Source organism: Megascapheus bottae, chromosome 20 (genome assembly GCF_031878675.1).
Source record: "Megascapheus bottae isolate mThoBot1 chromosome 20, mThoBot2.hap1, whole genome shotgun sequence".
NCBI lineage: Eukaryota > Metazoa > Chordata > Mammalia > Rodentia > Geomyidae > Megascapheus > Megascapheus bottae.
The window spans coordinates 40475164-40486634 of NC_143528.1; the positions used below are offsets into that span (position 1 = coordinate 40475164).

The following is an 11471-nucleotide window of genomic DNA, read 5'->3' on the forward strand; positions in this document are numbered from 1 at the left end:
GGGTGCCATAGTTTAGTTTGGGACCTGTTTGTCCCCTCGGATGATTTGTGACACGTGATGGAGTAAGAATTGCAAACCTGGCTGCTAGTGGCTCTATGCAGTGCCCCCAGGCCCCCAGTCCTTCCCTAGAGCCCTGTGAGGTCAGTTCAGAATCTCTGTCCCATCTTTGTGTGATTGACCTTTCAACTCTATCTCAGGCTCCAGCCCAGGCTGGTTCTGGACTGGCGTGGGTGAGCCAACTGTAAGGTGTCATTGGGGAGATTCCTGAATTCCATGACTAACTCTGCTCTGAAGGGGACAGTTGTAGTGTTTATTTCATTTCATGAGTTGGGGAGATAAAAGGCTGCTGGGTAACTGCCCCTTCTCCCTGCAGGTCTTCAGGATGCTGAGATTGCGCCAAGCCTGTAGACGCCTGGGCACAATGCTGCCCTTCCGGTTTCTGGGAACCTGTCCTTGGCAGATGCCTGCAGGTGTCGGCTTCCACTCTGCCTCTTTCTCAGAAGCAGACGTTCCCCGAGTCTTGATTACAGGTGTGGCTCAGATCTTGTGGATGCTGCCTTTGTTATGGAAATTGTGGTGTATTTTCTGAGTCCCTCCCTTGGGAGGGAATGTAGGAGGAGCAGATGACTAGATTCCAAGGGGGCCATTCAGTGGCTGCACTGAGAAAAGGGTCTTGGAATACAAATCCCAGAATTCCCCTCCTTACTTAGGGTCTGGGCACTGTCCCTTAGCTTTTCCGCTTTAGGCTCTACCACTTGAGCCACACCTCTACTTCTTCCTCCTCTTCCTCCTCCTCCTTCTCCTCCTCCCCCTCCTTCTTCTCCTCCTCCTCTTCCTCCTCTTCTCCTCCTCTTTTTTTCTCCTCCTCCTCTTTCTTCTCCTCTTCCTTCTCCTCTTCCTCTTCCTCCTACTCCTCTTTCTATTCTGATTCTGACTCTGATTCTGCCTCTGCTTCTAAGATAAGAGTCTCACAGACTCACCTATCCAGGCTGGCTTTGAACTACAATTCTTGATCTGAACCTCCCAAGAAGCTAGGATTTTACAGATGTGAGCCACAGGCACACGGCTCAGAACATGCAGAACATGTCACTTTTAATCTGGGCAATCACTACCCATCAGACATTGCCTTTCTCTAGGATACTGCAGATTTCCCTACCCTTATTCACTGTGCCTGCCAGGTTTGCTTTCCTGGCTGAAATCCTTCTTAGTGTCTGAAGGTACTGAGAAACCTGCAGCCTGGTGACTGCCCTAGAACTCCATTCCCTTCCATGTGAGGCCAGGCCTGGGGGAAAAGGTTCTAGAACCACTGCTGAACCATTACTGTATTCTCATGTGATGGAAACAGAGAAATAAGCTAGCCTTTGCCTAGTGAGCCTATTGGCATTGCCTCACCCTGCCCGCTCACTGCACGTGGTACTGTTACTCAACAGCAAGTTCTAGCCCACTTCTTGCCTGATTGGCAGGTCTTATTTCTTCTCTATTGCAAGATTATCACTCCTGCCTGCCTCCACTAGGGAACCATCTCTAGGGTGGCCTGGGTTTGGTTTTATGTTGACTGAGCTGGCAGGATATCTATTGTTGTCTTCCTGCCGACAGGGTATCCCTCTTATGAGATTTGTCCTCTGTCCTGATGTGCTGTGAGCCCCCTGGACCCTTCAGTTCCTAGCCCTGGCATTTCTCTCTGTCTCTCACTCTCATGTATTTATGTATGTATGTATGTATGTTTGTATGTATGTATGTATGTATGTGTGTTTTGTACGTGTGAATGTGTGTATAATTCTTATTAAGGTATAGTACAGAGGGGTTACCATTTCATAAGTCAGGTAATGAGTACATTTGCGTTTTGGGCAGTGTCTCCCCATTCCCATCCCTGCCAACAAAGTTGCATAGTTCATTCCCACGTAGTGTATAGTGAATACCATACCTGCATTTGTTTACCCCTCCTCCCTCCCTTCCTATGCTCCCCATTTACCTCCCCTAAAAAGACAGAAAATGCCCTGGCTTGCAGGGTAGTCAACTAGAGCTCGAGGAGGAGTAGACCTGAATGAGAGAGACAAACCAGACACAAGGAGGGAGACCAAGACAGTATTCTGATCAAAGTCTCAATCTTTTTTTTTTTTTGCCAGTCCTGGGCTTGAGCTCAGGGCCTGAGCACTGCCCTTGGACTTTCTCAAGGCTAGAGCTCTACCACTTGAGCCTCAGCACCACTTCCAGCTTTTTTCTATATATGTGATACCAAGGAATCGAGCCTGGGTCTTCGCGCATGCTAGAGGCAAGCACTTTAACCACTAGGCCAAACTCCCAGCCCTCAATCTTTATTTTTGCACAGCAGAATATATACGTTTAGCAGAAAGGTGATTGACGCAAGCAGGTTGCCTAGTGGTATTGCTTAGTAACCATCTCTATGCACCATGTACCTGAAACAAACCTGGGGAGGGGGTCAGGAGGTGGTCATACTGTTTTTGCCAAACAGGATACATAAATCAAGTTCTTTTTGCTTACAGAATATTGCAGTTGGGTCGTCATGGAAGGGGTAGTGGAAACAATAAGCAATTCTTTCAAGTTGCAGGCAGAGTCTTACAGTTACTAAGAAGTTCTTTCAGCTTACAGAAACTTATAGTTTCTGGATGTCATAGCAACAGCTGTTTGGTCCCCAGCAAGAAAACAAAAACAAAACACCAAAAGCAAAAGCAAAGGACCCTACTACTGCCAACAGAAAAAAACCCATGCTTCCATTTCCTGGAATCATTTTGACACGTTGTATTTTAATTGTTCAGAGGAGTTACACATGATTTGTTCTAGGTCTATCCATTTCCCTGCAAATGGCAATGTATTATTCTAATGGCTGTGTAAAATCCCATCATGTATGATGATCACATTCTTTTGATCCACTCATCTGTTGCAGGGCATCTGGGCTGTTTCCACAGCTCGGCTGTTGTGAATAGTGCAGCCGTGAATGTGGCTGTGGAAGTCTTTACCATATCCTGACTGTCGTGGTCTGGGTAGACACCCAGCAGTGGTATCTCTTGCCCTGACACCATTAAGGCTCCAAATTAGCAATCAAATACTATTCATTTTAAATTTTGCTCTACATCTCTCCCCTTGACCTAGATGGCCCCGCCCCGCTGTAGCCAGGTGGGATTTAGTACAATCCCACCAGAGGAGGGAATCAAGTAATTTGTTTTGTATTTAATGTTTCATCAACTCACTGGAATAATAAAGGCCAGGGCCAAATCCTGCAGGTGATTTTTCTCCTTGTGCCTGAGCCCCTTCTCTTAGTCTCTGCTTGCTATGGCCAGATGTGTCACTGGGTGGACGTCACCTGTCCTAGCTGGTAGCAGTCAGCCATCGTCACCTTACTGCAGTCATGGGCTTCCATCTGCCAAAACTGGAGAAGCATCTCATTTTCTTACTGCATTCTGGGAGTACGGGAACTGGTTAGATTTGGGTTAAAGTTTCACCATATTTTTCTTCTTTGTCTAGGGGGTCTTGGCCAGCTGGGAGTGGGGCTTGCAAACCTCTTGAGGTAAGAACCTGAACATCTGAAGAGTAAAATCAGACTCCTTGAGGTTGTGCAACAAGTTTCCTCTCTCCTGATACTCTAACAGGAAGCTTTAAAGGCACCACGTCATTTTAAATACCCGCTTAGGGGCTGGCAGAGTAGCTTAAGAAGTAGAGCACCTGTCTGGCAAGTGTGATGCCCTGAATTCAACCCCCAGGACTTCGAACTGCTTAAAATGCATTTCATTTTGCCCTCAGTGCCATAGAGTTGTAAGCCTTGACCTATGGCCTCTACACAAGCCCTTTGCTCTCTTGACTTAGATAGAATGAGACTCGTGATGGTGGAGGCTCACTTGTCTTAGGTAGTAGGGACAGTGAAGGACTTGTAGGAACTGGAGGGAAACCCTGGGATTTGGGGAAGGACTGAGGAGAGGGATGAGAAGGGAGAGGTAAAAAGTCTAGGGGCACAGGAAGGATATTGGTGACAAGCATAGAGTTGAGAGTGGGTAATAGAAACAGATGTGGAAAGGGAAGGTGGTTTGAGTGCGAAGGAGACAAGAGCAGCAGAGGGGGGTTGTGTATCATGAATGAAGAGGACGGAGGGCTTCGGAGGCTGTGAGGGAGTGGCAGTTACCATTTAAGAAGATTCTGATGGGACCTATTAAATTCTCCTTGTTGTCTGCTTGTGTGTTTTAATTTCTCCTGTAGGAAGCGGTTTGGGAAGGACAATGTGATTTTGTCAGACATAAAGAAACCACCTGCTCAGGTCTTCCACAGTGGTAAGAGCTGGACCAGCCCTGCCGTTGCTTACCTTGGATTTTCTAAGTGCAGTGAAGGAGTCAGCTCGCTGTCGGAGTGCATAGCCGGAATCCGGCTGTAAACCAGAGAGAAGGGATTGAGGTGCAAGCATGTGCTTGGAAGTGTTTTACATTTGTAATATGCTGCTGGGCAAGAGGAAGAAGGCTAAGAATGGAACTTGACGTTAACTTGTGGAATAATATCTTTTCATATTATAGGAAATATTATCTTCAGGGGAAAACTCTTGAGTATTGTCATTTGAGTTATTACTAAACTTATTGGCTCAGAGAGCCAACAAGGAAAGGAACTTTATTAGCTGGTGGTTCACACGTGGAATCCTAGCTACTCCACAGGCTGAGATCTGAGAATCATGGTTTGAATCCTGCTGCGAAAGACAAAACCTTGAGACTCCTGTCTGCAGTTAGCAAAAAGCTACAAATGCAGGTGCGGCTCAAGTGGTAGAGCACCAGTAGTGTGTGAAAAAGCCTAGAAAAATAGGAAGCTCTGAGTTCAAGTCCCAGTATTGTCCCCATACACCCATACATGCATGCGCGTGAGTGTGTGCACGTGGGCACTCACACACGTCTGCCTCTTCTAGGGAAATTTGCTCTTGCCTCAAAAGCACTCTTACGTTCTTAGTCCTCAGCCCCTTGCTGTTTCTTGGGGGCAGAGGAGCAGTTTGCTGTACGTGGGGATAGTTGGCACTGAACAAAGCTGGCTGTGCGAAGGAAGCGGGGCTTGTTCTTCACTGCCATGGGTGAGTTGTTAAGCCTGAGTCTGTTCCGTCAGCAGCTGTGATCAGGGAACCCCACAGGCCTTGTGGTTGCTTATGCCTCGTGTGCCCTCTGTGCCTCAGTTTCCTTGCCAAGTGTCTTCCTCCAAGACCATGGGAGAGAGTGAACTGGATGCAGAGCGTGGGCCCCGGGCCGGGTCAGCTGACAGGTCAGCTGCTGCTGCCTGGGGGTAGAGGCTGTGGCCCCCAACTCCGTGGGGAAATCATTGCCTGCTGCCCATGTGGCCTCTCACTAAGTGGACCCTGATGGAATTCACAAGTGAAGGACCAGCTCGGCCCATCCGGCTCCTCCGCTGCTGCTCTTCTCACTCCTGGGGTTCCGCTCTGTGCTCCTTGCAGGTCCGTTTGTCTATGCTGACATCCTGGACTATAAGCACCTCCGAGAGATCGTGGTCAACAACCGCATCACCTGGCTACTGCACTACAGTGCTTTGCTCAGCGCCGTCGGAGAAGCCAATGTGTCTCTGGCCAGGGACGTGAATATCACGGGTGAGCGTCTAGCTCCCGCTGGCGGAGCTCCCTTCCCCAGCTCTTTGGTAAAAAGTGAATTTCCCCCCCCCTCTTCAGACTATGGTGTCATCCGTTCATTTCAGGACTGCATAACATTCTAGATGTCGCGGCAGAGCATAATCTACGATTGTTTGTACCCAGCACTATTGGGGCTTTTGGACCTACCTCTCCCCGGAACCCCACCCCAGACCTCTGTATCCAGAGACCCAGGACCATCTACGGGGTGTCCAAGGTGCATGCGGAGCTCATGGGAGAGGTAAGCCGCACGGGGTGCCATGGCTCTGTCTCCTGTCTGTGGAACTTTCCTCTCCTCTTGGCCTGTTCTGTGTGACCGCTTCCCGCTCCCCACACCCACGGTGCCCTTCCCCCACCAAGCCCCCACATGGGCTCATCTTTTGTACTTGCCTTCTGTCCTGTAGGTGGTAGCTTTGAACTTGCTGTTGTGGAGGCCAGGGGTCCATGTTTATGATCCCACCATGTAGGAAGCAGAAACGGGACGGTTGTGAGTCCAAGGTCAGCCTAGTGAGACAAGAAAGAAAACACAAAATCTTTCTAGGGTGAAAAGCTTCGGCTATGCTTTATTGTTGCTTTTCTATACTCTCCATGATAGTTACCTAGTGAAGGAGTTGGCATCATCTTCCTGCAGCCGGTAAGTCCTCCGCGTTGCTCTCTGGTTCTCTGCCTTCGTGAATGGAGGAACCCTGCGGGAACCCGCCCAGGACAGTGAGCAGCAGCTCCCAGCTTCAAGATGAAAACCTCAGCGTGTCAGCCAGGTGTTGGTGGCTCAGGCCTGCAGTCCTCACTAGTCAGCAGGCTGAGATCTGAGGATCAGGGTTTGAAACCAGCCCAGGCAGAAAAGTCTGTAGAACTTCTCTCTAATTAACTGGCAGATAGCCAGAAGCAAACGTATCGTTCAGTTGACAGGGCACCAGCTTGGTGCCCCGGAATGTGTGTGCACATACACGTGCACGCCTGCATGCACGCACACACACGATTTAATCATTGTTATTGACAGGGCACCAGCTCGGTGCCCCGAAATGTGTGTGCACACACATGTGCACGCCTGCACGCACGCACACACAATTTAATCATTGTTATTGACAGGGCACCAGCTCGGTGCCCCGGAATGTGTGTGCACATACACGTGCACGCCTGCACGCCTGCACACACGCACACACAATTTAATCATTGTTATTGACAGGGCACCAGCTCGGTGCCCCGGAATGTGTGTGCACATACACGTGCACGCCTGCATGCACGCACACACACGATTTAATCATTGCTATTGACAGGGCACCAGCTCGGTGCCCCGGATGTGTGTGCACACACACGTGCACGCCTGCACGCACGCACACACACGATTTAATCATTGCTATTGACAGATGACTCCTGGAAATTCTAAAATAGTCATTTTCTTACGAACATTTAAGTATAACTAGATGGATTAATATTTCAGGAACATGCTATTTCTGTGTTTCATCTGATTTAAAAGACACTTGGGGCTTAGTGGTAGAGTGCTGGCCTACCGTATATGAAGCCCTGGGTTCAATTCCTCAGTACCACATACATAGAAAAAGCCAGAAGTGGGGCTGAGGCTCAAGTGGTAGAGCTCTAGCCTTGAGAAAATCCAAGGACAGTGGTCAGGCCCTGAGTTTAAACCCTATGATTGCCTCCCCCCTCCCCCCAAAAAAAGACACTGTTGGGAGACAAGAGGCATTGCTCAAGTGGTAGAGCACTGCCTAGCAAGCCTGAGCCCTTGAGCTGTTATTAAACACCAGTACTGCCAAATCAATAAATAGAAAACAAACTCTCTTTTTCATAGTATTATTATTACCGATATGGCCTAGATTTCCGATGCCTGAGATACCCTGGGATCATTTCAGCCGATTCCCAGCCTGGCGGGGGAACGACTGGTAAGTGATGCCTCTGGTGTGTTGTACATGAGACAGGCTCTCGCCTGCTTTGTGGAGAATGAATGCACTGTTTCTCTAGCCATGTGCTGCCCAGAGTTTCTGCACTGTCACTGAGCCCTTGTTCAGGGTGGTTCACAATGCCCACGTTTTCTGCCAGCTTAGCAGTGGTTTCCAGTGCTGAAATAAAACAGGTAACAGTGTGGAAGGTCTCTGAAAAGCACCGACTCTTTCTTGAATACAGACTTGGTTTCTTTTTTCCATTGCTGTTGCTGTTGGTTAGTTTTAAGAAAAGGTCTTGCTGTATAGCCCAGACTAGGCTCAAACCCACAGTCCTCTTGCTTCGGCTTCATAAATGCTTGGGTTATAGGCATACACCACCATGTCCAGTATATGACTTACTTTTGTGCAGTTCTGACTGGAAGACTTTAATAGAGGGTCTGGAAAAGGGTGGGATTCATTTTGGAATGCTCACAAAACCCTCAGGTTCAATCCTGGTTTCTTGACTGTGTATGTCTAGGCAAAATGTCATAGTGACAGAGGTGTCTTCACCTCACCATGGGCAGTAGAGAAAGAGGGAGGGCAAAGGAGAAGGAAGACTAGGACAAATAAGGAGGAGGAAGTGGAGAAAGGAGGAGGAGCCAGACAGAGAGGTAGGGATAAGATACCCCCGAAGGCCCAGTCTTAACGTCTACCTTCCTCCAGGTCAGTCTTGTCTCCTAAGGTTTCTAAAATCTCCCCGAAGAACAACAATATTGTATATTAAGCCAGGGACAGGGAACGCGAACAACACTTCCTTTCCAGACCATTACTCCATCTAGTGTCTGTTGTCTTCTTCCAGGGGGACCAAGTTGTACTTAAATGTACTCGATGCAGTGCATATTTGAAAGGAACATAAGCGGAACTTGACCATACATAGTTATATTGGGCAACCTTAGCGATTCCGCCCATTGTGGTGCTGGGACGTGGTCTGAAAGATTGTCAGACCAAAATGAGAGATCTTAAGGGAAGTTTTTGTTTTGGTCATTTTAACAAGCCACTGATGGGGCGTCTCCAGATGCAGTAGGGTGTTAGGGTTCCTGACCAGGACCTTTTCAAGGAGCCAAGGAAAGGCAAAACTCCTTGCCAACGTGGGTTTTGGGCAGCCATTTTCCATCTTCTTTCACAAGGGTCCAGTGGGCTTCAGAGACTGCTAGCAGGAGATAGGAAAGTGAGTTGGATGCAGAAGCTGGTGAAGGATCTGGCTATCTGCCGTTCAAGCCAAAGCACTCAGGAAATTGTCACAATATAAAACAGGCCATCTATAGTAACTGCACTTTGCTTGGAAATCATATTCTTTTCCCCTATAAATTACCCTATATGCTCATATGTGATAAGTATGTTGTTTTTTAAAAAACATTAATTAGAAAGAAAAAAAGCAGTTAATTGCATAAGTAAATACTGATTTCGATTCCATTGTTCAGATCTCATTGAGAGTCCACTTTGCCAGGTACACTGGCTCACGCCTGTCATCCTAGCTACTCAGGAGGCTGAGATCTGAGGATCAAGGTTCAGAGCCAGCCTGGGCACAAGAGGACTGAGACTCTTTTCTCCAATTAACCTCTAGAAAGCGGGAAGTGGGGCTTGGCTCACAGGTAGGGTGGTAGCCTTGAGCTGAAGAGCAGCGCAGGGACAGCGCCCAGGCTGAGTTCAAGCCCCATGACCCGCCCCCCAAAGAAAAAACTTTGTTGTTACTGTAGAGGTGATGTGCAGGGGGGTTACAGTCACAAAAGTCAGTTAATAAGCTCATTTATTTTTGAACAGTGTCACTCCTTCCTCGTTCTCTCCCGTCCCCACCCACCAAGTCCCGTCCCTGAGAGTCCAAAGAGACTGTCACAGGACGAAAGCGCTCGTCGGTGCACCGAGTCCCTCGGTCGTTCTGTAATAAGGAAACCCACACACTGGCCTTCTCTTTCAGACTATGCAGTTCAGATTTTCCACGCTGCTGCGAAGGACGGCAAGTTCGAGTGCAACCTGAAGGCCAGCTCCCGCCTGCCCATGATGTACATCGATGACTGCCTCCGGGCCACCCTGGAGGTGATGGAGGCTCCAGCCGCGGCCCTCTCCGTGAGGACCTACAACATCCACGCCGTGAGCTTCACCCCCGAGGAGCTGGCCCAGGAGGTCTGCAGGCACGTGCCGGGCTTCCGGATCACCTACAGCGTGGATCCCCTCCGACAGGCCATAGGTGGGTCCCCGGGAAGCTCCGGCCCTCACTGCCAGTCCCGACAGGGCAGCCTCGGGAGGCTGAGGGCCACTCGACTGTCTTACAGATACAATGACTGCTTTCGAAGTTGTGGGAGATTCTAGTGAGAGGAGTAGCGCTGCCCCAAAAGCAGGTGTGCGTCGTGTCTTCTGAGAGGGTGGCTGCGTGTGTGTGTGATGGCTGCTCTGCTCCATTCCAAGGGAGAGATTTTCTTCTTTGAGCCTTCTACAGTCCACTTTCATGGAAAATGCTCTCACCCTTCTGCGCGTCTAGAGCCTGCCTTAACCCAAACCCTTCCCGGTTCCTCTCCCTAGCTGATAGCTGGCCGATGAGCTTGGATGACAGCAATGCACGGAAAGACTGGGGCTGGAAGCATGACGTTGACCTTCCGGAGCTGGTGACCCGGATGCTGAACTTCCATGGTTCCAATACCAGAGCCGCCCGAGCCGGCTGAAGGAGGCGAAGGGGTGGACCCGGCCCCGCAGCGTGTAAGGGACACACCCGGCCATCAGCCAGGCCCTGGGACGCCAGGCTCTTCACAGGGGCTGGTTGCGCTGTGTTTTGTCAGGTCATACTGAATTTCTGGGAGGGAAGTAGAGTTAGTTTGTGGTGATTTTCAAGATTGTGGGAGGAGCTCCGAGCATTTGTGGAGACCCTAGACCAAGTCAATCCCACAGCACAGAATGAAGACCAGAGTCGTAATAAGGGGAGAGTGGTCCTCTCTGGGACTGTGGAAGGATGCAAATTTGCATTTCATTTAATTTAAATATCATTCCTCAGACATCACTGTTCTCTTCACCAGAGACCAATGATTACATTGTAAAGAATTTCAAAGATACAGACCTTATTTAAAAATGTTCTTTATTGCTGGCCTCCTGGCTCACACCTGTAATCCTAGCTACTCAGTGGCTGAGATCTGAGGATTAAGATTCAAAGCCTGCCTGGGCACAAAAGGACCCAATTATCTCCAATTAAACCTCTAGAAAACGAGAAGTGGGGCTTGGCTCAAGGGTAGGGCAGTGGCCTTGAGCTGAAAAGCTCAGGAACGGCGTCCAGCCCTCCCTGCTAGGAAGCTAATGGCCTCTGGGAACTGCCCCTGCATGTTAAGTGTTATCATCCTTAGGATCATGCTTAAACAGTCATGTTTCTGGGCTCCATCCTTCAGACTAATTCAGCCTGCGGAAGCCACACAGCTGGACCAGCCGTTCAAAGCAGCTCTGAAAGTGCTAAAGAGCCCTTTCTTGTGGCCTTTCTCAAGTTCTGGGACCCCACCTGCCCACAGAAGAGCTGCTCTCAACCCTTGGTAAACACACTCCGTCATCACTCCAGCTACCTCAGGAAGTAACCAGCAAGCGGGACTCCCAGATCCACAAGCCAGCCATGATGGATTTGGTCACAGTGGTGACAGATCCGAAGGTGTTCCTGTTGTATGCGAATGACAATAAATTGCCGTGCCGGGGGATTTTGAACTGTGGGATTCAGTGTGAGTTTTGTGGAGTCATAACTGGAGTCTGCTTTCTCCTGTTACCTGTTGTATTTCAGCACTGGGGAACCACTGCTAAGCTGGCAGAGAACGCGGGCATTGTGAACCACCCTGAACAAGGGCTCAGTGACAGTGCAGAAACTCTGGGCAGCACATGGCTAGAGAAACAGTGCATTCATTCTCCACAAAGCAGGCGAGAGCCTGTCTCATGTACAACAGAGACCAAAGGCA

At 49.3% G+C, this 11471-nt stretch overlaps 1 protein-coding gene across 1 annotated transcript; it reads left to right on the forward strand.

Moving 5' to 3' along the window:
• The first annotated feature begins 373 nt into the window (after positions 1-373).
• On the forward strand, positions 374-11226 carry LOC150049483 (L-threonine 3-dehydrogenase, mitochondrial-like). Its single transcript, XM_090353814.1, has 9 exons — positions 374-530; positions 3484-3526; positions 4210-4280; positions 5432-5581; positions 5686-5858; positions 7425-7515; positions 9470-9739; positions 10072-10245; positions 10923-11226. Exons 1-8 carry the CDS (start codon positions 383-385, stop codon positions 10209-10211), a joined length of 1086 nt encoding a protein of 361 aa, XP_090209940.1. The 5' UTR covers positions 374-382; the 3' UTR covers positions 10212-10245; positions 10923-11226.
• The last annotated feature ends 245 nt before the right edge of the window (positions 11227-11471 follow it).

What these genes read in the sequence shown, in the direction of transcription:
- LOC150049483 (XM_090353814.1), top strand. Translation starts at nt 383, where the DNA reads ATGCTGAGATTGCGCCAAGCCTGTAGACGCCTGGGCACAATGCTGCCC. An exon ending in TGCTCAGGTCTTCCACAGTG is followed by an intron (nt 4,281 to 5,431) that starts GTAAGAGCTGGA and finishes TGCTCCTTGCAG; the next exon opens with GTCCGTTTGTCTATGCTGAC. An exon ending in CAGGGACGTGAATATCACGG is followed by an intron (nt 5,582 to 5,685) that starts GTGAGCGTCTAG and finishes CGTTCATTTCAG; the next exon opens with GACTGCATAACATTCTAGAT.